Source organism: Brassica napus, chromosome C3 (genome assembly GCF_020379485.1).
Source record: "Brassica napus cultivar Da-Ae chromosome C3, Da-Ae, whole genome shotgun sequence".
Taxonomy (NCBI): Eukaryota; Viridiplantae; Streptophyta; class Magnoliopsida; order Brassicales; family Brassicaceae; genus Brassica; species Brassica napus.
Window position 1 is genome coordinate 9,610,576 of NC_063446.1, and position 25,155 is coordinate 9,635,730.

Sequence of the window (25,155 nt, forward strand, 5' to 3'; positions counted from 1 at the left end):
TAACTCAAGTTATGATCAAAACAATCGAGGCTAAAAGCACACCAAACATAAAACAAAACACCTTTCCACATCCATTAACTTCCTCATCCTTTTATTATCAACCGTTACCTTTACACCGTCGATAAGGTTAGATCCAACGGCTAAAATTTAAACCTGAGATGCTACACCGATCCGCGTACTCATTGTCTCAACCAATCAGAGCAAAGAATAAAAACCTCTGTCTCTTTACACATCTGACTATAAAAACATGTCCGAAACTATCATCGTCCTCACCAGAATCTTCTCTGACTCATCACATTTCATTCAATTCCCTAGAGAAAAAAATGTCGGCAGAGGCAGAGAACATCCCCACTAACGTAGCCTCAGGAGATGCAGAGGCGGCGGTGACGGCAAAGGGCGCTAAAGCGAAGAAGACGAAGGAAGTTAAACCTAAGAAGAAGCCTGCAGAGAAGAAGGCTACGAAGAAGAAAGCTTCTTCTTCTCCTCCATCTCACCCTAAATACGAAGAGGTACGAGAGATTCGTTTATCCGATCTAAGCTTTAATCAATTTCAGATTCGTAATCTTTTTTTGACGTTTTGTTGTTTGAATCGATGCAGATGATTAAAGATGCGATCACGACGTTGAAGGAGAGGACTGGATCTAGTCAATACGCGATTCAGAAGTTCATCGAGGAGAAGGAGAAGTCTCTTCCTCCTACCTTCAGGAAGCTTCTGCTCGTTAACCTCAAGAGGCTCGTCGCTGCTGAGAAGTTGGTTAAGGTCAAAGGATCTTTCAAGCTACCCTCTGCTAAATCCGCACCTAAACCGGCGGCGGTTAAGAAGAAACCAGCAGCTGTAGCTAAACCGAAGGCTAAAGTTGCGGCGAAGGCACCGGTTAAAGCCAAACCGGCAGCTAAAGTAGCTAAGAAGCCTGCTGCTGCAGCTGCAAAGCCAAAGGCTGCTAAGCCTAAAGCAAAGACAAAGACAAAGACTGTTGCTGCTGTGTCAAAGACCAAAGCTGTTGCGGTTAAGCCTAAGGCTAAGGAGAGACCTACGAAAGCGGCGAGGACTTCGAGTAGAACGTCTCCAGGGAAGAAAGCTGCTCCTGCTAAGAAAACGGCGGCTGCGACTAAGAAGGTGGCTCCGGTTAAGAGCGTGAAGCCGAAGACTGTGAAGTCTCCGGCGAAAAGGGCTTCAACGAGGAAGGTGAAGAAGTAGCTTCTCTAGGATATGGTGGTGGTTAGCTTCTTTAGGGTAGTCTTGTATAATTGAATCATCCTTGAAGGGGCTTGCTTTCCTTAGTTTTTTTTTTTTTTTTGGTTTCTTCTTGAAACCTTGTTCTTGTAATTCTTTGGTTTGTCTGAAATGATGCTTTTTAATCAATAGCTAAATCTTCATTCCAAACTTCTAAGATATGTTTGCAAAGATGCGGTTTTGTTAGGTTTAGTGTTCATTTATGTCTGCCTGAACATGTTTTCGAATGAATCTCAAACATTGTATTGGTGTGCTAAGTAGATTCAGTTTCTTGTCTGTTCTTGTTTCATTGCTCATGAAAGAAGTGCAGATAACATATATATATATATATATATAATGCTTTGAAGGAGCTGGTCTATCTTAAGAAAAGAAACTTTGGCAAAGTTAAGGTGAGGTTCCATACCTTTCTCTGAATCATATGATGCATTTGATTACCTTAAAACATCTCTTACACAATCGCTAAATGTGAATGGTGTCTTCGTTCCAAACTCCTAGGATATGTCTTGCAGAGATGTGGTTTTGTTCGGTTTAGTCTTCATCTATGTCTGCCTGAATATGTGTTCTTGAGTGAATCTAAAGCATTGTATCAATGTGTTTAGTAGATTCAATTTCTTGTTTTGCTTCACTAACTGTTCTTGTTTCATTGCGCATTAGAGAAAGTACAAATAACATATTATGCTTTCAAGGAACTGGTCTATCTTAAGAAGAGGTGAGGTTCATATACTAATGTGTGAATCATATGATGCATAGAACATCTCCTATCTTCCTCACCTTGGTGTTTTTTGGTGACATTGTTTGAATTCTGAATTGAGTATTGTTGAATGTTGAACCTGGAAGGAGAAAGAACAATGTGTTTCCATATTGATCCAGCTTCACAAGCAGGGTTTTGGTCTACTGTATAGCTCGTACAATAGAATCTGCATTCTCATTTAACCTCCCTACATTCTTTCAAAAAGTCTATCTCCTATCATCTGCATAAAACCACATTCTTCATCATGGGTTCTCACTTTCATGACTTCAAAATTTCAGGTTAGATGCAGAGAGAAAACCTTTGGAGAACCTTCAAGAGCATTGGGACAGTAAAAGCCTAGCGCTATCAACTAAGTTGCTGATGTATAGTGTTTTTACATGTTTTTAGCTCTTTATTTTGGTCATTTTAGTGTTTAGGAACTGCATTTAGGTGGTTATTAGGTGTTGCATTTGTTCATATTGCATAAACAGGGGCTGGAATGCACAAACTAGAGTTCTGAGGCAATTTCAAGGACTAATCTGTACAAACAGAAGTTTTGGGGTCAAAACGTAAAATGTGAAGAGCCTAGGGACCAAAGATGCAAAATATCAGAAGTTAGCCATTGTTCTGTCGTGAGTTGCAGAGCTTTAAATGTGAAGAACCCAGATTGCTCGATCCTTCTGGCTCGATCCAAGCTTATAACTGAACAATCGAGAGCACCGATCGAGCTATGTGTGAAGCTGTGGCTCGCTCGCTTCGTCTTCCTCGACCCAAGCTTGAAGCTTTCAGTCCGTAAAGCTCACAACGACCACCTCAAGAACATTAACCCACTCGATTCGTCACTCTCGGCCTAGTCCTTGGTTCGACGGGCACAAATCGACCGAAGGCCAATGCTGAACCTCCTCAATCGAACAATGGAGACGATATGGACTGCTCGACGCCTTGCCTTGGTCCATTAAGCATGACGACGCAACTTGAACGGAGCAGAGCACGGTGAAGACGACGGAAAGAGACGCAAGATGCCTTCACGGCCAGAGAAGAGATGACGGCGAGCAGCTGCGGTGAAGCGGAGACGAAACCCGAGCTCGAGACGCAGACGGAGAGATGAAGAAGAAGGCCAAACGCCAAACGCGTTTTGGGTCAAAACGCGGACGCAGAAAAATAGCGTTCAGCTTCTGGGATTTTAGCGTTTAGCGATTGTACCCTAATTTTAAAAGAGTATATAAATGTAAACCCTAGTTATATCTTATCTTGTTTTTCTCTCTAAACACAAACATATTTTGTTGTTTTTCTCTCCAAGCACAAACACATTTTGGCCAAAGATTTAATTTTTAGCTTCTTTTCATCTTTTTCTCTTGTGTTTATTGATTTACCTTGATCACTAAACATGATTAACCTTAAATCAAACGCAAAAGTAGAAAGAACAAACAAGGGAAGAAGAAGAATGATATACATGAGAGAGAGAGACTAAGAAGATATATTACTGATCACCCCTTACCCTGTTAACAACAAAACATATACAGAAGAAAATAAAAAATGAGCTTGCCACTGTTTTTATCCAAAGTCCTCACTAACTACAAAAAAAAACCAAAACCTCCTAAATCTCATTTTGATGTCTCGCAGCACCATACACCACAGAGACCAAAATAATTATGAGACGCAACGCTCCAAACGCCTCATCGTGAAACCCTGCAATTACAGTCTTTTGAGTTCTATTGCATTTAACGTTTAATACGTTTAATATGTTGTAAGACTAAAGATTACACAGCAAGGAGATATGCGTACCGTGATTTTTATGGGTCTGCTGCGATGTTGGCAAGGCAGGTAATGACATCTCTGCAAATTTGTAACTAAACTGAATCAGACGAAACAAAACTCCTTTTTTTTTTTTTGCAATCTACACAGAAGAGAACAGGTAAATAGAAATGTTTACCAGGAGCACAGAGAGACAAAGACGACACTGACGATGAAGATGGCCACGGCGCAGCAATATTATCCGTCAGGTCACATGTGAAACTGTACCCTGTTGTGTTGTCAAATATCAAGTCTGCAGGATAGCTTCTGAGAAGACAACCTTGTTGCATTCCATATGCTGCTTATCGCCCAAAAGAGAGATCAATGTCAGGAGGATTTGAATAAAAGGAAGCTGACTATAACACTTCTTTTGGAGTATACTACCTTGGACACTGAAATCTTTGAGATCGACATTACAAAGCTCGTAGACATTTGTCATGACACCACCTTTCCTTAACATAGAACCGAAGACCGTTGCGCAGACTATGGCCTGCTTGTTTGTTATCAGCATTTGGTTACGTATCCCAGAAATGTATGAATTCAAGGAGGTACAGCAAGAAGGGCTTGGAGCAGCCGCATTACGGCAAGCCTTGACCACTTCCGTTGGCTCCTTAAACTCCAAGGGGCAAACTGTAAACTCCACAATGTAAAGTCAGAACCAATGTTCAAGAAATCCGTAGGCTGTAACTAGGCCTTTTGTAGAGAACTAGCAACTAAGCAGATTATTCGAGGCCTAGGCCAGGCCGAAACATTAACGAATTATCAATTTATTTTATATATAAATTACGTTTAATAAGATATTATAATTTTTGAGTTAAATTATAAATTTATTTTGATGAATTATCAAAATTAGATATACAAAACAAATTATTAGACAAATTAGTAGATTTGTAGTTTTTTACTAACATTATTGATTAATTTAACATATTTAGACTAATTTAAGTAGATTTAAATCGATTTTAACCAATTTATTACTGTTTAAACCGATTTGAGTTGTACAAGTTGGATTTTAAGAAAATCATTTGGGTCAAGACCTAGTTAGAGCCGCCTAGACCGATTTTTTAAACCATGGTCAAAACCATTTCCTAGATGAGCAAGGTAATAGATGACTACACAGTTCAGTACCTTTGTTGACTTTGCAAGACGATAATATTCTAAACGCTGTGTTTGCTTTGTCAGCAGGAAGCTTCCTGGAGATATACGAAAACACCACATTCTTGCAGTCGTTAAGCGCGTTGACGTTGTTGTTTGATCCTCCTGAAGAGATAGCAAGCGCAGCTTCCATAATCGCACCTTGGCAAACCGGCTTGCAACACTCTTTAAGAGGGTCAACAGTGCGACACGCGTCAAGTAATTTGCTACCGTTAACAGCTTTCTCGAACACTGCCGCATCTTGCACAGGACAAGAACCCCTAGTAAGATTCGAATACGTTACAGAACAAAGCTCAGGTATTGTCATGTTGGCTCTTTTGCTGACGAGGATGCTAACGATATCTGAAAAACAATCTGCAGCAACCGCATCAGGCAGAACCAACTTATCTGACTTGTGCTGTCCTTGGAAAATATGAAGCAGGCTAACGAACTGTGGACAGCATATAACGTTTCCCACGAGTGCGGCGAACGGCTGGGAGCAATCAGAGGCTGCTGTATCTATAACGCTTGAGATTGCTTGGAAGTCTGCAGGGCATTTACCGGTTAGCTTTGGTTGGTATGTATCAGGGAAAGTAGGGTACATTGGTGGTGTCCAAGGGAGAGGAGGGGATTCGTATTTGGGGATGACGGAAGGTGATATTTGAATGGGGCCGGATACTCCAGTACCAGGTGGATTTGCTAACTCAAAGGTAGTGGTTTTGCTACTGTGGTCATTAACTTTATACTGAGAAGCTACATCTTGGAAGCTTGATAACCAGATAATAAATAACAAGAAGCCATGAACCAAATAACCTGATAACAGAAGCAAGTTAAAAGATTAACAAACAACTTTTACCAGAGAAGTTATTTATTTAGTTTCATCAATGGCACAATAGGGTACCTAGACTGACAACAAAAAAAACACCTTGAGAAGAAGCGCCAACAAAAAAATACTCTCTCAGAAAGATGTATGTTTTAGTCTTTTCACACTTATTACAAAAACATATCAAATTTTAGTTACTAATACATTATTTTCCGTTCTCCACAACTTTTAACCAATGAAATCTTTATAAACACCATTATGTTTTTTGAAGTTTACAATTTGCAATTAATTTATGCATTGACAATGTAAAACATACTCCCTCCGTTCCTAAAAGATAGACTTTTTAGTATTTTCACACATATTAAGAAAACACATTAAACTACCATAATAAATGTATCGTTTTCTGTAATTTTCAATTTTCAATAACTTTTAACCAATAGTAATTCAATAAAGACAATTAATTTTCTTGAAGTTTACAATTTTTTCATAGAAAACACAAAAAATACATCTTTCTGAAACAAACGTTTTTTCTAGAAAGTCTATTATTAAGGAACGGAGGGAGTATTATTTTTTTGAAACAATTTTTTTTCTAAACAAAGATCTTTTTGAAATGGAGAGATTAGTTAGTAACTCTGAGTGAAGCGGAAAAAAGGAAGTTAGAGTGTTTGGTGAATCTTGTACCTTAGTTGAATAAGCTCATATATTATCTTGACAACCGCATCACTCTAAGCGCCTCTTAATCATGAAAAGTTTTTTTTTAATTCAGAATACTATTCCAACTAAATTCTTACTTTAACATGAAGAATCAAAGCCCCCAAAACATAAAAGAGATTCTATAAATCTTCCACCAAATATATTTGGCATCTAACAACCATATACTTATGTTTTTTTGTATCCAAGAGCATACATAGATCATCTTAACAGGCATTCGGATCCACCATAAAAGACGAAAAGGTTAAAAAATTTATGTTCTGTCCGGACATATGAAAAGCAGAGTCAATACCCAAAACAAGAAATTACTAGGCTCAAATTACAAGTGATTTCAACACTTCATTATATCTAATACGAGAAGAAACAAGTGAAGATACCTGCGAATTTCACCATCCCCGGAAACTCAAACCATTGTTTTCCGACTTCAAAAAAAGGTGAGAGCTTGATATTGAACCACGTCGGTCGGATTCTTCTTCTGAGAGATAAAATAGATTATGGCGGTGATGAAGAGTGTTCGTTCCTTTGCAGAAAAAAGAAGAAGATTCAGAGATGAATGAATTAATGAACCACACAAACCAAAAGAAAAGCAAAAACAACTTCTTTACTTTGCCTTCTTCATTGTGTTTTATTTATTTATTTCATTTTACCGTAATGAGGCTTTGGTCTTATAAAGTGATGACTCATCATCATTACATCCATCATTAATCTTTTCTCTTTTGAACTTTTTCCTAATTTTCTCTCTGAAAAATAAGTGACAAAAAAAAAAATTATATCCTAAAAAGTACTTAATAATTTGCTTCAAACACTGTTCCTTGCCAATGTTCAAACACTGTTCCTTGCCATTAGGCTAACACGAGTACAAGTGGATCTTTTATGAACACAGTCCAATCACACAACAAACCCACCCAAGCCCAACAAAATTAGATAAGATCAATAACACATGTTCAAATCGAGCTCTCTGGAAGCTCTTCCACGTGTCGCTCTACGCATCGGTTGAAGGATGAGCCGTCGCTTGGTTTGCTTGAGATCCCACCGATCTTCTTCTCCGGCTAGAAGCAAAAACTACTCTCCAACCATGGTGAGATTCCTCCGGTTTGATCCACTTGCTTCCCCTTTCCCCTATCTACCGTCGAGACTAAGAAGATTTCAAGACTTCCTCCGGATGTAAACAGCAGTGAAAAGCTTCATAAGAATCCCGGAAAGAGACTTTGTTGAAACACTTCTCTATATGAGAAACTTCAACTCTACTGAGTCTTCTGAAAATTCCCAAGCAAAATCAATAAATTCACTGACTAAATTTGATCAGATACTTTCCTTAGAGGCACATGCCAATATTTTAGAAAGCAAAGATGGATTCTTTTCAAATATTAGCCATGAGAATGACCGGAGTAAAACCATCATCTCCTCAATATCAAACGGGATTTAAAGAGGGTGAAAATCAAAAGAGAAGGGAAGATGAAACTAAACTAAAACACCACAAAAAGATCGCCAAGCGAAGATGATATCCGCTACCGGAAATTTAGATCGATCTTCAAGATCGAATTTATTATACAAGAACAAACAAAAAACAAAAGGGAGGTGGTGACCGGCGGCGAGAAGTTAGAAGTTAGAGAGAATAGAGAGAGAAGTTCCTCCCCAAGGATGTTTTTAGGCATCCTCCTTGCCAATGTAAATATAAACAATTATCCCACAGAGTTAATAATGAAACATGCAAATAATCGAGCGAAATTAGTATTCTTCTTTCCTTTTCAAAAATAAATAAATAACCGACCAAAATTTCATTGATGTTGACTTTAACATTGTATTAATTATTTATGCCTTAGTTAGGAATCCAAGACAAGAGATAAGAGTCCATCATCATCTTTTTAGTTAGATTTTTGTTGACAACGTTGCTTATGTCCACATTCTCTGTTTGAATTTTCAGGTTGATTATTACTTCTAATATTTTAACTCATATCTAATCTCATTTCTATTATCTTATCTTATCTTTGTATTATTACAAAAGAGGGCATGATTAGCATGTATAGAGTGAGAGAGACAGCCATGCAAATGACTGATTGAGTAAAAAAGCTACAGATATTACAAACACAAAACCTGGTGACAGAATAAACAAGTGTCGTGTGAGAAACCATACATAAACTAATGGCACAATTAACACGACAAAGAATGTTAGCATTTACCATTTATACCAAAGCTCATTTTGGGAGTAAAATATAACCAAAGAACGAACGAACAGTCATATCATAATCGAGGAAAAAGTCACTCAGCTAGCCAAGTGGTTAGGGGAACTGTTAAACATACTGTGCCACATGAATGCTCTTGACAAAACCATCTCCAGCTCTTGGTCTGTCCATGTATGTGTCGGAAGGTGTTGCAGGAACATCACCATCTCTTGAAAGTCCAGCTTCTTCAGCTCATCTGACCACTGACATTGTTCACAAACCCAACTTGTATCTTAATTCAATTCTTCCCATGGTAATAAAAACAGTTTCAAACTTGACCATGAAGACTCTTCCTTTCAATTTTTCTTACCGTTAAGAGAAAGCTAGCATATATGTACACTAGGAAGTCCGGTAATGCATCTCCTTCAGCAAGATAAGTGTCCCATAGACGGTTGATGATACTGTACGGGATCTGGAAATCTCAAAAAATTTAGTCAGAATTGATTACCAAACAAAAAAAAAAAAAAAGACTATGCGGGGTCCGAGAAGCGGTGGCGTATTATCAGTAGGAGGTAAAATGGTGTCTAACCTCACGTATCAGAAGACAGTTATACCAACGGAAAGCAAACTGAAGAAACTCTAGTCCTTGCTCTTCCATGTGTCTGGCAACAGGTTCTAGTACATAAACAACGTAATGTGAATTGAGACAATGTTAATACTGCATCCTAAAACAATATATAACAGGCCTAACTGCATGCAATGTGGGTATTATGAATCAATGCACTAGCAAATGCTGTACTATAGAAACTACATATTACCACTCTATGACATCAATGCAGATAAGAGGAAGCGTGATTATTCTAAGCCAAACTCAACACAACCGTTGATAAGACACGAACTTCATATTTCCATGAAATGCAGAAAACGTTAATTCAAGACTTCATGGTAAACAAGATGAGAGAATTGACCCATTAGAGTTAACATGAATTTGTAGAGAGTTGCTCTCCTTAAATAATCAAATCACCAAAGACATACAACTATAAGATAAAGCCAAGCAGGAACCTTACCATCAATACGCCTGACTAATTCCTTGAGCTTGAACACAAGTCTCTGGATTCCAGGTTGAGCAAACGTGTAATGATCTTGCATACCGTCAAGTAGCTTTGTCAAGCACCAGTAACAATCCGCTTCCACATCTGATATTCTTTCAAAAGATAGATCGGACATTGACCAACTCTCTACACCACCTTCTAGATATTCTGACAAGAATATAACAAGAAAAGGAGTGACAAGATCATTTATTCCCTGAACATATCCACTCGCTGGATGCCTAATGGCCCTACAAACTCAGCAAATTAAAGTTTTAGGTTTAGCTTTCAACATATCTGATTGTTAAGTTGAGTGAAGAACAACTATTATCAAAGCTTGAATTCTCCAAATCACCACGTGTAAAGAATACGCTCCAATGACTTCTGCACCTGTGCTTGCTGAAAGAAACTGACGTCTGGTACACTTCTTGGACAGTCAACAGCAATCTGACAAAGAATACATTTACTAAGATATTTTTTTAATCAACTTTTGAAAGTTCTGTTAGAGAAAAACCTGGCGGAGCATGTTGATCTCATCATCAGAACGTTCGGAATCTGGAAGGTCATAAAATTGGCCAACAGACTCAAGATATTCAAGACGTTTTCTTCTCAAGACAGCCTCCCTCCTATCTGAATTAGGTGGTGCATATCCCTATTGTCAGTTTATATTTAAACTTAAAACAGTAAAAAATTAACCAAAAAAACAAACAAAATTGTTGCAATATAATGTTGAAAGGAAGAGGTAATAACATAAATTATCTGACTAGTGACTGAAATAAGCTAAACAGATATCTACAGAAGATCTTATGATGACCAGTATTAGTAACTAACATTGTTAAAAGAACACAAGTAACAGGATATTTGCATCATAAATAAAAGAAGAAGAATGCACATAAAAAGGATAAATGAATAAAAAGTCATAATGATGAGAAGTTATAGTATGTAGTAGTAAGCTTAAAGATGAAGTGGTAGAGGGCGTAGTATGTACCAAGAGAAGACGCCAGACATCAGGGCGCATATAGTGAGGCACACCATTCCACGCTAGCTCTAGCAGTTTCTCTGCAGGTAGGAGCACCCAAAAAAATGGAGCCTTTCATAGAGATGTATGGAAAAGTTTAAACACAAAGGCCATGTCTCGCAAGTGTATTATTCACATAGTGATAAAAGCTTGAAAAGCTTAGTCCTTTACAAGAGTATCATTGACATAGGCTTCTCACTATCAAAGTTGAGAGAGAGAAAGAGAACCTAAAATGACAGTAGTATCGGAGAGGACTTTGTTGAACTTCATAACTCTACCGTAATCGCTTGACCTAACACCTATATTCACGTTCTGGACTTGTTGCACCATCATTTTACCACTGGAGCTTGATCGCAGCTTCCCTGCATACGTATTATCATGTTTCTGGCTCGAGCTGTGATCTTCCACCTCCTCCTGGCATAATATTGAAATTTCTATTTACCTCTTATAAGAGAAAGAGGTCAGTCAGAGCTCTTATGTACCTCGAGGGGATTCTCCAAGTGATCATTTCTCCCGGCGTCGTTCTCGGAGAAGCTCCGGTGGTATGATGTTGGAGGATCGGGACTCCTGGTGAGCAATGCTTTGCCAGGAACACTCCTTCCTTTAAGAAACCTGAAACAGAAACAAAATAAGACAAAATCCAAAATTCAAAACAGATGTAAAGAAATGAATGATGGGAGTACCCTTGGACGTTGTTCTCGAGTGTTTGATTGAATCTGGAATCGTCGCGCTTTTCCTGCTCCTCTTCTCTTCCCTCCATTCTTTCGACGTTCAGCAGCAACAACAACACCAACACAGGAGGAGTGAAGAAGGCAGATTGCTTTCCATCGATTGCTCACGGAGAAAAGGTAGAGTTTTTTATATTTTTATTGGTCTCTGTGGTAGTAACTAACTATAGTACAGTACTTTCAAGGCAGACATTATTTGATCATGGTTATTAATTATGTTCGTTAAATAAAGTCTGGAAATAACATATTAAAAAAAAAAGTCTAGGTGAGCAAACATTTATCAATTTAGTTTCCAACATATTATTATGTTTCTCAGTCAATTTTATTCTAGTTTCTTACTCGAATATCTCATTAATAACAAGGCCATAAAGAAGGGGGATGGATTTGTGTGCCAGGTTTACCTGACATAGCTGAGTTTCAATATACATCTTCTCAATTAATCAATTTCATAGTTTACTGAAAATATTATCAAGGCAATGAGATGGTCTCTCTCCGTCCATGCACCCTGTGCCATAGTTTGAGGATCCTTCTTTCATTCGGATTACCCAATTTAGTATTTTGTCTTTTCTCTGTTTTTTTTTTCCCAATTCTTTCAGTTTTGTGATTTTTTTAATTTAATTAAGCATTAGAAAATCATCAAAAAAAAAAAAAACTCTTCTATTCGAAAAAACATCTTCTCATTAGATTTCTCGGAAGAGAGTTTACTTGATAGAAAACAAAAAAAAAAATACATCAACAGTTTTCAAAACGTAATCTGTTTTCTGAATAAACCAAATACTGAATTGATTTCTTTCCATGTTGAATGTGATTTTACAAGTTAAAAAAAAATATTTTTTTAAGATTGAGTGTATATGTCAATTTGTAAAGATATCATCATGACTGAAGTCTAATGTGATTGTGAGCGTGTATACACATCATCAGTTTCACTAATAAAGCTTCTGAAAATAGTATAAAATAATTCTTTACATTTAAGAATAAAATCTGGTTTATATATTCTAGTCTACAAACGATGTGAAACCTTATAGTACTAATCATGCATGATAAAAAAAAAATATAATCAGGAATGACTAGGTACAGAGAATTTTTTCTGAACTGATTCTATATATATTACGTTAGGTTGCATACCTGTGAATTCAAAGTTAAATACTTATTTAGATAAATTGAAAATTAAGGGATGTTTTCCTTCAAAGGTTATGACTTCTTGAATAATTAAACACACAACAAAAAGTGAGTGATCGGGGTCAATTATATATAATAGTGGAAATGAATAGAAAAAATATTGTTTTTATAAATTAAAGAAGAAAAAGGCAAAGGGAGAAAAAAGTCGGCTTTCCTTTTGGTTTGGCCGGTTTATATCCGCCCCCAGAGATTGCCTATCTGTCTCTCTCTGTCTTCTCCTTCTCCACTCACCCTCTCTGTCATCTCCTACACAGAAGCCAATCATACGCAGACGAAGCACCCCCTAGAGAGAGAGAGAGAGATCAACATAAGTCTCAGCTTAAGCACGTTTTGGAGATTTTCACCGGTAAAGAAAGAATCTTCCTTTGTTTCTGGAATCATTTCTCTCGATTTTCCACTTCTTGGATCGTTTCAAGCAAACCCATCTTTGCTTTCCTCGCTTAGATTTCAATTTTCTGATTCGATCTTCGTTTTAGACTCTGTGCTTAGTAAAGTTGCAATCTTTATGCGAACCCTGATTCCAGTTTCTTGTGAGATGAAAGCCTTGAGCTTTATTGTGATCGCGAGCTTAGTAGAAGAAGATAGTTTTATGCATACAATATTTAGTTGGGTTTGAACTGTTTCAGGAACTCAAAGCTGTGAGGATCTTTACTTGAAAGAAGAGAGAACAAATATGCCCAGGTGGATCTGTTGTGGTGGGCATAGATCAGGAGATTCTGATATATCAAATGATGAGAAACATCTGAAAACTCAATGGCAGCAACCTGATGGTATGTAATGTTTTGTAGACTAGTGACTTCCCCTTATGGTTATTATTCTTGTGCTATGCTTTGCACACTATATAGAGTGCTTTAGGCTTTGGAGTTGACTGTTTTGGAGGTAACTTGAAACATTTGATGAATATATTTGTATGTTTCTAACTGTAATACATTACATGCAGCAAATAAGACAAGACCACAAGCTGTTGCAAAGCCTGAGGCGCCCAAGGAAGCACTCCCCATTGAAGTTCCTCCCTTGTCTGTGGAAGAGGTTGAAGAAAAGACTGACAATTTCGGATCAAAGTCGCTCATTGGTGAGGGATCTTATGGAAGGGTGTATTATGCTACTCTTAGTGATGGTAAAGCTGTTGCTTTGAAGAAACTCGATGTTGCCCCTGAAGCTGAAACAAACACCGAGTTCTTGAGTCAGGTTAGTTTCAATCTCTCTTCCTCCTTTGTCTTTAGGGAAGATTTGTCTTTATATCATCTTGGTTGCTTCTCCCTTAGGTTTCAATGGTTTCAAGACTGAAGCATGACAACTTCATTCAGCTGGTGGGTTATTGCGTCGATGAGAACCTCCGTGTTCTTGCTTACGAGTTTGCAACGATGGGATCACTCCACGACGTCCTACACGGTAGGAAGGGAGTTCAAGGCGCGCAGCCAGGTCCAACGCTCGACTGGATAACGAGGGTGAAGATAGCCGTTGAGGCGGCTAGGGGTTTAGAATACCTTCACGAGAAGGTTCAGCCTCCTGTAATACACAGAGACGTGAGATCTAGCAACGTGCTTCTCTTTGAAGACTATCAAGCGAAAGTTGCTGATTTTAATCTCTCGAATCAAGCTCCTGATAATGCTGCTCGTCTTCACTCTACAAGAGTCTTGGGCACCTTTGGCTATCACGCTCCAGAGTAATTAACGTTCTTTTAAAACCTTACAAGTTCTATATGAACGAAGCAGCTAAAGACGTGCGTGTTTCTGTTTGCAGATATGCTATGACTGGACAGTTGACACAGAAGAGTGATGTGTATAGCTTTGGGGTTGTGCTTCTTGAGCTTTTGACAGGGAGGAAACCTGTGGATCACACAATGCCACGTGGCCAACAGAGTCTTGTAACCTGGGTACGTGTATCATCTGTGCCCTCTCCCCAAACCTGTTTCCTGCTCTGTTTTAATCTCCTGTCTTGTAAGTTAATAGTTTGCCGTTTATTTATTCAGGCTACACCGAGACTAAGTGAAGACAAAGTGAAGCAGTGTGTTGATCCAAAGCTAAAAGGAGAGTATCCTCCTAAATCAGTAGCTAAGGTACTATCGAAGGATCTCAAATATATCTGAATAATTGGATGATAATAAACTCAGTTTCCATCTGTAATGTGGGCAATGCAGCTAGCAGCGGTGGCGGCATTGTGTGTGCAATATGAATCAGAGTTTAGACCGAATATGAGTATCGTTGTGAAAGCTTTGCAGCCACTTCTCAAACCTCCAGCGCCGGCCCCTGTACCTGAGTCTTGAGTTTTTGCGTTGTTGGATTCTTTCTTTGTTCATACAAAGTTTAGTTTGTATTTTGGTTGGTGTGAAAGGGAGGGATACTTTGATATTTTGCACTTGTTTTATGTCTGGATTGGAGCAACAAAAGATGTATTGCGTTTGCTGTTCTTTTGACATTTCCTTAGGGATTTATTTGAATATTTGGTCTCATTTGGTCTCTTGACTATACATTGACACCTCTTTTCAAGGTTAATCTGATTCTCTTGTGGCATTTACAGAGTCAAACACAGTGGCTAACAAGTTGTGTTCAGTGCATGTTCTGATTCTGATTCTACCTTCTAAAGTGCATGTTCCACGATAGAGTCTATTTCTATAATAATATGTTATTTGAACTGTATAACAATTGAACATTACGACACTATTGTGCTAGCTGGAGAGAGATTAAAAAAAATCAGTTTGGATTTGTAAGGATGAGTAAGTGGTCTAATGAAACAGATGTAACACATGGTTTAATATATGTCGACGACACACTGATTAAAGCAGACAGACAGAAGTAATAAAGAATGCTGTAATAGTACCAGTTTGTTCCTGGCCATCGCTGTCATCAAAAAAGCAATAATAATAGTGGCTTTGAAAAAAAATTTTCTTTCGAATACAAGAGAGAGTTAAAGGGAGATATATGAAGTTTTGTACCATGTCATGGACTCATGTTTGGTAAGGACAAGGTTTAAGAGACCAAAACTTAAGTCTGTATTGTTTCATTGCATCAGGATTTACGCATAGTGGAGACCGTCAAACTATCACTAGTAAAATCGTGAGGACAGTAGTGTGCCAGTCCATGTCATCTCACCCTACCTATTGATGTCTAGACTACATGAAATAAATCACATCCTCGATGAACATATATATACACAAGGAGGTGGATAAAAGAGAACGAAAGAAAGTAACATTTTATCTTTGATGTGCCCATGTGTTGTTCTTCTTTAAGAGCTAAAAAAAAAACCATATACATCTTCTCAAAAGAGGTGATTACTCCATAATAATAAAAACATCTATAGCGTGGAAGAAACCTCCAAGACTGATCACGTCCAAGGAGTTGGAATCTAAAAATTATCAACCCCACTAAAAGTTATAAAGCTCATTAAAACAAGTAATACAAATATCATAGGCATCGGAACTGAATTTTAAAAAAAAAACGAACCATCTTTACAAATAAGCGTGGCGGTTCTTATATCTTTGGAACAGAAAGACCGAAACCAAAAAATCGGAAAATCGAAGCGGAATCGAACCAAAAATCGTACACCCAAACCTAGTTTAAGCATTGGAGAACACGATATGAGGCACAATGTCAGTTTTCTTAGTTCACCACTCTGGTCTCTCCTTTTCTAGGGGGAGTTGTGACCTAAGAACAAAGATACCACAATTTTGTACTTGTTATAAACCAGCTTCATATTTTAATGAAGTTCACATATTTAACAAAAAAAGGCAACCACAATATCAATATTCTACTTGAACTGTAACAAATTCTCTAGAGTTTTCATCAATTTAAGTTCTAAGCCAAATTAAAAGATACACACCTCAAATTTGAACAAACTCTCTAGTGTTCTCATCAATTTAGTCGTGACAGTTATATATTTCACAAATAGGCTCACTAATTATTTTTGACTCATGCAATCGTATCTTTCATAAATATTTATACATAAATTCAAACTAATCTGTAATATTTGAAACAATCTATTCAATGAAAAAAATATACCGTAAATTTATTATATTTAAAAAATTGATAGACACATATATAGACACATATATATTATAATATATATCAATTTAGAATTGAAAACAAAATGTTTATATAAAAATAAATGAAAACAAAAATTCGCGCGGTTGCGCGAGTCGAGATCTAGTAACATACTTTAAAACTGTGAGTGCGGTGCTATTTCTTTTTCTTAGGCCTTATGCTTCAATAATCTTTCACCAGAAATTCTCACAAAACTATTACTATTTAATTAGTGAGTCTTTTCAAAATATTGAGAGACTCATGCAGGGCCGGACCTGATAATTTTTTGCTCAAAAGCAAAAAAATAAAAAATTGGCCCATAATTTGAATAAAACATGAAAATATCAAAAAAAATGTTTTCATGTTATTCGAATCCAGAGCCCCTGATCAGTAATATAGATAACATTTATCACTAAAACTAGAGAAGAACTTCAATTTTTTTTGCCCCCAAAATTAATATTTTTTGTTGGCCCCAAACCATGATCAATTTGGTATCAAGCACGGCCATGGATTAACTATTAAATTTCTTAAACAGAAATTCTAATCAAAATTTTGAGAGATTTTACTATTAAATTTTGTAAGAGACTCTACTTGAAAGATTCTCAATACAGATTTCCATAAATTGGTTCAAGTAAGATAAGAGTTGATTAACTAGTATCAAAGTTACATGATAAAATATTTTTTTCCCGTTTTCAGCTTCCTCATCTTTAAAATAATCCCCCTAGGTTATGTTTCAGTCGGTAAAAATATGTTTATAATTTTTAAACAGACCACTATTTCACCCAATACCATTTGGATGCTGTTGGCAAACTGAATTTTTCTATCCCCAAATATTTTGATTTTGCGTTTACAACCTTTTCAAACAAAAAAAATATTGTGTTTTATCTTTTAGATTCACAAGGGAAGTTTGAATATATGGAAAAACATTTAGTTACTAATTTTAATGTTAGTTGATTTACTTTAACTTGCTCAATGTCAATATACTCAAATGAGGTTAGCTTAACGGGCTAGAGGGTGTGCTACAGAAAGATATGATTTATGTTTGTAGGCCCGCCGCAAATATTATCAATGCTTTCTTTGGTTGGAACAAATTGATTGCGTATCAAAGATCCTAAGTTTTTGGTTATAAAGAAAACATAAAACAAAAGAACCCATTTCTAATTGAATAACTATGACTCAATATTCCATATGAATTATTCCAATGAAAGTAGCCAACATATAGAGTGGAAAGACTATGACACGAGCTTTAGGGTTTTATGCTTTTATCCCAAAAGCTATAATGCAGAGAGTAGATATGAGGTCATAATATGTTTTGACACACATATGTATGTAGATATTGTATACATAGACAAAGGTACGAGAAGGCGCATGGCGAGGCAACGTAAGAGTGTGCATGAACTGTTCCCTCCACGTGAAAAACGCGAGCTGCGACCAACTTCCATGAGGTTGGCTCATGTGTGGGCCATCATGCGCCACGTTGTACAAAGCTGTGGTGATAAGCGTGGCCATGTCACACTTTGCCCTCTCTTAGCTTTTCACAAAGGGCAAATTAAGAAATTAACAAAAAAAAAATGTCAGAGAGATGGAAAGAACATAAAGTTCCACTATAATATTTATTTTTTATATTTCACTTCTCGATTATGTGTCTAAACATGTTTATAATCAATTTAATGTGGTGCGGCTGGTGCCTTGATTATGCATTTTCATTAGGTTTATTTTGTCCACAAAATATGTTTATGACTACAGACACACATTTATGTCCGTCTAAGGTTCTGAATGTTCACCAACCGCATTTCACCACATTGCAGTTAATAATAACAAAAAATGTTTACAGCTGTTGTGCATATTTTCATCAGGATCCTAAGTAATTAAAGATGTGTAAGATAATTGGTAATCTATGATGCAATAATATTGTATCTTTTTGATATATTTGTTTATCACTTTACACTAGTTTTCTCTAGATCCGTCAGATCATATTTCCGTAAACCGTGAAACGTTTTCATGTCAATGCAAAACTGTCAATGAATAGATACAACAATCTAACAAATTATTACTTTTATAGTTTAGTAGATCTTACCTTCTTGATATAAAATTCCAAATAATAATTAGATTGGACATTACCAGAATCTCGTAATCACGTGTGAATATATTTGTTTTTAAATCGTTCAAATATAACCCCACAAAATGCCCCGGTGTCGCTGTTGATTTATTATTCTTGAGAGTTGAGAATATATGAAAGATGAAACACATGGTAAACCTAGAAGTGCTATAAATTGAGGGAAGCTCTCTATCTGCAACCATTACTAAAGAGCTACAAAAAAAAAAAGAAACACACAAAATCCTTACTTAAAAATGGCAGTGATGAGTCACGACAAAGCAAAAGGCAGGCTATACGAGTCAGCTCACACACGGCCAATTCCTTATAACTCAAAAATTGTTGGCCAAGAGAACGGCGGAGACGATGACGATGACGACAGTGACGTGGCTCCGGCGGCTTGATCTTCCGCACTGACAGTTAAATAAGTAGTAATTGTGCTTCTTATCTTAGAAACACACACAACACAAATATATATAAGCTTAGCTGAGCTGCTGAAGCACTAGATCGTGCCTGTATTTATCCATGTCGCAAGCAAGGTTTAGTATTTATTAGATAAACAACATTTTTGACTTTGGAGTGTTGAGAGACTTAGCTAGATTTAAGTAATAATATTATGTATCGGTGACTATTACTTATGAATCATGAAATAATAATATTACATTGTGTACACAAGATTTCTGTCATTATATATATACACATATAAATATATATGTGTGTGTAATACAATCTTATCTTCCTTCTGCTCATCCTTTTTGTCGCCTCTCTAACTCGTAGGACCACTTACAGCAAATTTTAGTAAATTAATATATATGATTCAAATGTGAGGTATATATAAGAAATGAGTTTATTGGGTGCATAGCTGATGCAGCGTAGAATTAGGATAATTACCATTTATTTTTATTATCTTTATTTTAGTTTTTTTTTATTTTAATTAAGATTAGGGTTTTCATAGTTTTTATGTTTTCATATATATATATATGCTTTATTCAGTTTTTGATTAATTAATAAAAATTAAAAGTTTTCTCTTTATTACTTGTTTTCGATAGATCGGTGATCTCAACGAATTTAAGAAAACTTGGTTTATTCGCGGACTTTAAGACTAAACGAATAACCTTGTAATTATTCTAATTTTCTGAATATTCTCAGAATCAACGGATCTCTAATTCTATTATATAAAGTTTCCGCTTCGTCAATAGCACTACGAGAAAATAAAGATATTGTGATTAAATTTTGATACTAATCATTTTGGTCACAGATCTGTTACATTATTGATACGATATAGTAACGACATTTTTATGTCACAGATAAGTAGTTGTTTCGTGACAAACATTGTGACTATTTAAATTGTAGCCAACTTTTGTCATAATTAATGACAATATTGTGACCAAATTGATAGTTGTTACAAACTGTTACAATATTGTGACCTAATGTATTGTCACAAAAATTTTACGAACTTGGATAAATTGAATAGTTTTTGTTTATGGTGACTGAACGTGAGTCAGTAGTTTTTAACTATTACGATTTTTTTGTTGTTCATACTGCTACAAATTCAAAACAGACTTTTTTGTAACAAACTGCAACAAAATTATGTAACAAATTCTTTTATTTCTAAGTTATGTATTCAGATTTACTAATTAGTACCGTTTTAGTTTTAGTCAATCATATATATAACACATCATATTTCTGTTTAATCCTTATTCTGGTTAAATATTTTTGGTCAAACAGTTTTTATATTAGGTAAAAAGTTTGTCAAAAATGAAAAGGATAAACACAAACTATTTTTATATATAACATAAGAGCACCCTTATCGGTAGAGGTTCCCAAAAAGAGTTCTGCTCAACTCAAAATATTCATTTTGTAACATGATTGAATTGTTGAATTATGTTTTAATTTTTAAACATTAAACCACTTAGAAACAAACTACTGGCAAACTAAATTTCTTAAGAATATCTAAAAACATCTCATTTGGGAGATTTTTGTCATTCTTTTTTATTATTTCTTTTTCTTTTTTTTTCTAATAGTTACTACCTTACGAGTATCTCCTGATTTCAATAAATTATGTCATGGAAAAAGGCTTTTACCGCAAACAAGACCATTCAATGTATCTTTATGTTCTGTTTTACTAATAGCGCGGTTATAGATATGTTTCTTAATACTATTTAAATGCAAAATTCGTATAATGTTTCGACTAATAATTTAATCTTAAAAAGGTATATTAAGAGTTGTATAAACTTTATTAATATGTATACAAAATGTAGTTTACAAAAAAAAAGCTTATAATATAACGTTTATAAAACAGAAGAAAGTAACAACTTATAATAACTGTGGATAGCTTTTGTGAGTACAGAGTTGTTTTCCTATTACAACTCTTCTTATTAATATTACATAACTAGCTGATCAAGAGCATCTCACACAACCGAAGATGGAAATGCAATCAGAGGGAACTTGCGGCAAACATCGATACCAACGGCTTCAGCTATATCAGATTGATCTCCCTTTGGTCGAAACCCTACCCTCCAGTCAAATCGGCCTACAAGATTGGCCACTGCCACTTCTGCCAAACCCAAAGCGAATCCTATCCCGGGACAAATCCTTCTCCCTGATCCGAATGGAATGTAGTTTAAATCTTTTCCACGATAATCAGTAGGTGAATCTAAGTGTCTTTCTGGTTTAAATTCTTCTGCTTCTAGTCCCCATATCGCAGTATCTCTTTGGATTGCCCAAGCATTTATTATCACCTGGACATGTCTCCATTACAGTTTTATCAAAAATCATGTTCTCTATATATGTAGGTTTAGGATGCTAAGAAATTACATTATAAATCACCATGACTTGTTGATCAAATATGACCAAACTATCTATATATATCATTATTGGAACAATGACTTAAGATGTATGTGTTAAGTTATGTGTTAACAAATGCTAGTTTACCAAAGATTTTCTTTTCAGATTATAAATGATTAATTAGTTACGTATAATAATTTGATTTGGTAAAGATGGTTTACCTCTGTCCCTGCGGCTATGTTATATTCCATTAACTTAACATCTTCACTCAAAACTCTAGGAAGTATTAGTGGAAGAGAAGGATGCAACCTGAGCACCTCTTTAATCACGGCTTTTAAGTATTTCATCTTCTCAACTTTTTCTTCTTTTATGTATGAACTATTCGGTATAGAACTTGACCGGATCTCGTCTTGGAGTTTCTTCATACATTCGGGATGCCTAATCAGTTCCGTCATGGTCCATTCTAGTAGAGTCGAAGTTGTTGACGTTCCTCCTATAAACATATCCTGATATTGAAGTGATTTGAAAGTTACATGTCACTGCTCAAACTAATGTTTTAATGAAATATTAGTTTATAATGATCTTACCAAAATTATAAATTTTATGTCGTTTCTTTGAACCTGGAATCCATTACTCATCTCTCCTTCGATTGCTAACAATATATCGACGAAATCCACTTTCTTTTTACCAGCTTCTAGATGTTCTTGCACCACTTTGTCCATAAGATCGCTAAACCCGCGACTCACTTCCTCCACTTTATCATTGAATCCACGGATTCTATCTATCCATGCCAAGGATGGGACATATTCCCCTATCGGAAACTCGCCTAGCAGCTCCATGATCTGCCTCACTCGATTCTTGAGATCCCTCGCAGTTTCGTCATCACTATGTTTTCTTCCAAGGGCAACTCTACTCGTAACATCACTTGGTACAGTAATAAAGAGCTCGCTCAGATTTTCTGATGAAGAAGACCGACTTGCTTTCTCCAGCTTCTCAATCATTGCATTTACCTCTTCTTCTCTTACTTTCTCAAAGGACCCAACCATTTTGTTGGTGAGTAAATTCAGAATGCATACACTCTTCATCCAAAAGCAGATTTAGAATTATCATAATATAATTGTGAAGAGTATACATAATTTTTCAGTCTTTTCAGTTTTTTTGTACATAATTAATTGGACATATATGTATTGATGGTTCAAAATGTTTATATATCGATATGATAATTCTCTGTTAATGATGATAATATATGGTAGTACACTGTGTAAATAATTCAAACATATCGTGGCATAAAAATACATCATGTCTCTTTCTTATAATAGGTTTATATATGCACTAATACTTATGATATTTTTTAATCATTCTATAACTTTAGATAATAAATTTAGTTGATCAGAGCTTAACCTAGCCAATGATTTTACAACCATTTCATAATCCGGGTTCAACTTAGTAGTGTGTGCGGGGGTGTAAGTTATAGACGAAAAAGGTATAAATTGATGAATATAATAAATAAACACAAACAATTAAAGAAGAATTAGAAAGGGTTGATAAAATACCTTCATCTGTCTCCAATACTCTCCATAGGGAGCAAATACTACATCACGCCCACCATTCATAATCCTGTGAACAGCTTTTGATCTCGGGCGGTTGGCAAATTTAAGATCGTGTGTTTTCATAACCTCATAAGCTACTTCACCAGAAGAGACGACGAGTACTGGGACACGGCCAAAATGAAGGAGCATGAGTGGTCCATACCGGAAGCTGAGGGATTGGAGGGAACGGTGAGGGTGGAGTCCGACCTGATGGAGGTTTCCTATCACGGGAAGTCGCCATGGAGATGGTGGTACGTTCACTTTGGTGGCGGTTCGTTTAAGGATTGATTTGAGCAAGAGAAGGGCTAAGAGGGTCGTTAAGCACAAAGAGAGCATTAAAATTATTTCCATTTTTGTTGGATTTTGGTCTCTCATGTAACTAAGTGTTTAGTTGGTGATTTTTAACTTCTCTTCACCTCAGAATTTATAGGGTTGTAGGAACTCATCGTTTCTCGTCATCATTTTAGCTTACTTATAATAATGTAGTATTATAATTTGGTTGCATGTTCGTTTACGTTGAGATAATAATTGTTTAACGTAAACAAAGAAGACAATCACAGCCAATTTGGAATCACTATATTAACGTAAACTCAACGTAAAATCTATGATCAGTTTGTTATTATATCTTGTATTTTTTTAATATAATTAGTATTTTCAATTTGGTCAAGTATTATATAAATGCTATTTTTCAGTTATAAAAATACTTAGTAAAATAAAAGAATAGACAACTACTTTTGAGATTTATGTTTTAGAACGTTCACTACTATCATGCCCATTATTTTAGCTGACATACAATATTAGTTATAATTTTGATTGCATTTTTGTATACGTAGAAATATTTTTTTTCTGGTAAACATGTTAAGATACGTAGATATAGTTTTTGAGCTCGAGTTTAACGCTGTGATTATGATTTGGAAGTAGAGGGGGCCGATAAATATTTGCTAGTGGGTCAAATAAATTAAATGATAAATAAATTAAATGAAGTTTTGATAATTTCATGGGGCAAGTGTCGACCCCTTAATACAGCACCGTATGATCCTTAATTAGTTTCAACCCATGTTACGGCCATCAACCGTGGCGAGTTGACCATGTTCGGTCTATTACTCGGGATTTGTCAAAAGTTCACGATTTAGAAGATTTCAATTTCAAAATAGCATACTATGTTAGAGATCTGGTGTATTTTGAGTAAAGCTTAAAAGATTAAGGAGAGAAAACCTTGAAATCGTCAAAAAAATAAAACGTAAAACGGCTGCAGATTTAGATAACAAAGGTTGAAGACGAGGGCTGTTCGGTCATTCTACTTATTAACCCTAAAAGTGAAAAAAATGGCCAAACCGTACTAACGTGAGTTTGAACTGGCGAACCCCAAGTCAATGAATGACTAAGTAAACCACTAGACCAGAATTCAACACGGTGATATGTTCCCAAATTTAATATATATCCTTTGAAATCGTATAAAAGCCTTATAATTAATCCCCGATTAATCTCCGCGTAATCCCCGGTTAACCGATTCGGCGCTAGGCAGTACCTCACCGCACGCGTTATGCCTAGCGCAATTTCGAACATGGGTTTCAACTTGTGAAGACATATGTTGCTACCCTGTTGATCAGGAAGCAGGTAATAATATGAGACCTTATCGAAAACAATTCATCTACATTTTCCTGGTCTCAAGTAATTTTTATTATTACACTGATTTTTCTTCCTTATTTTTGTTTCCATATATGCATCTAATGTAACCAGTAATCTGGAATACATGTCATCTTTTGTTTTAAGCATACACTAGATTTCGATCCGCGCAACCGCGCGGATTTTTGTTTTCATTTATTTTTATATAAATATTTTGTTTTCAATTCTAAATTGGTATTTATTATAATATATATGTGTCTATAAATTTTTAAAACATAATAAGTTTACTGTATATTTTTTCATATTGTTTCAAACTTTCACATGTATTTGTATCTTCTTCTATATATATATTTTCGGTTATTATTTCATTATTACAATCATAACTATATATATAAAGATTAATAAAATATTGTTTTATTGTCATATTCAAAGATATTGTAA

The 25,155-nt window shown here is 35.8% G+C and overlaps 6 protein-coding genes across 7 annotated transcripts; 3 read left to right on the top strand and 3 right to left on the bottom strand.

Moving 5' to 3' along the window:
* The first annotated feature begins 248 nt into the window (after positions 1-248).
* On the top strand, positions 249-3,252 carry LOC106406187 (histone H1.2-like). Its single transcript, XM_013846808.3, has 2 exons — positions 249-509; positions 599-3,252. The coding sequence occupies exons 1-2, from the start codon at positions 324-326 to the stop codon at positions 1,196-1,198; spliced, it is 786 nt and encodes a 261-aa protein (XP_013702262.2). The 5' UTR covers positions 249-323; the 3' UTR covers positions 1,199-3,252.
* An 86-nt stretch (positions 3,253-3,338) lies between these two features.
* On the bottom strand, positions 3,339-8,118 carry LOC106387860 (uncharacterized GPI-anchored protein At1g61900-like). Of its 2 annotated transcripts, XM_022698978.2 has the most exons (7): positions 6,801-8,118; positions 6,394-6,447; positions 4,884-5,702; positions 4,143-4,388; positions 3,898-4,056; positions 3,750-3,800; positions 3,339-3,653 (listed from the first exon to the last, which is right to left on the bottom strand). In XM_022698978.2, exons 3-7 carry the CDS (start codon positions 5,491-5,493, stop codon positions 3,562-3,564), a joined length of 1,158 nt encoding a protein of 385 aa, XP_022554699.1. In that variant the 5' UTR covers positions 5,494-5,702; positions 6,394-6,447; positions 6,801-8,118; the 3' UTR covers positions 3,339-3,561. The 2 variants fall into 2 exon arrangements, with proteins under 2 accessions (XP_022554699.1, XP_013683244.1); XM_013827790.3 differs by lacking the exon at positions 6,394-6,447.
* Positions 7,243-12,469, bottom strand: LOC106385994 (GTPase-activating protein GYP1-like). Its single transcript, XM_013825894.3, has 10 exons — positions 11,375-12,469; positions 11,174-11,303; positions 10,919-11,105; positions 10,662-10,732; positions 10,188-10,325; positions 10,029-10,120; positions 9,653-9,924; positions 9,175-9,260; positions 8,956-9,057; positions 7,243-8,848 (listed from the first exon to the last, which is right to left on the bottom strand). Exons 1-10 carry the CDS (start codon positions 11,449-11,451, stop codon positions 8,687-8,689), a joined length of 1,317 nt encoding a protein of 438 aa, XP_013681348.1. The 5' UTR covers positions 11,452-12,469; the 3' UTR covers positions 7,243-8,686.
* A 233-nt stretch (positions 12,470-12,702) lies between these two features.
* Positions 12,703-15,050, top strand: LOC106387859 (PTI1-like tyrosine-protein kinase 2). Its single transcript, XM_013827789.3, has 7 exons — positions 12,703-12,944; positions 13,225-13,368; positions 13,539-13,786; positions 13,864-14,264; positions 14,342-14,474; positions 14,571-14,657; positions 14,739-15,050. The coding sequence occupies exons 2-7, from the start codon at positions 13,272-13,274 to the stop codon at positions 14,862-14,864; spliced, it is 1,092 nt and encodes a 363-aa protein (XP_013683243.1). The 5' UTR covers positions 12,703-12,944; positions 13,225-13,271; the 3' UTR covers positions 14,865-15,050.
* A 3,836-nt stretch (positions 15,051-18,886) lies between these two features.
* Positions 18,887-19,387, top strand: LOC106402815. Its single transcript, XM_013843611.3, has one exon. It carries the CDS (start codon positions 18,970-18,972, stop codon positions 19,114-19,116), a length of 147 nt encoding a protein of 48 aa, XP_013699065.1. The 5' UTR covers positions 18,887-18,969; the 3' UTR covers positions 19,117-19,387.
* On the bottom strand, positions 19,119-24,649 carry LOC106403189 (indoleacetaldoxime dehydratase). The gene is made up of 4 exons (XM_013844031.3): positions 23,053-24,649; positions 22,087-22,578; positions 21,721-22,005; positions 19,119-21,453 (listed from the first exon to the last, which is right to left on the bottom strand). Exons 1-4 carry the CDS (start codon positions 23,461-23,463, stop codon positions 21,124-21,126), a joined length of 1,518 nt encoding a protein of 505 aa, XP_013699485.2. The 5' UTR covers positions 23,464-24,649; the 3' UTR covers positions 19,119-21,123.
* Between the last annotated feature and the right edge of the window lie 506 nt (positions 24,650-25,155).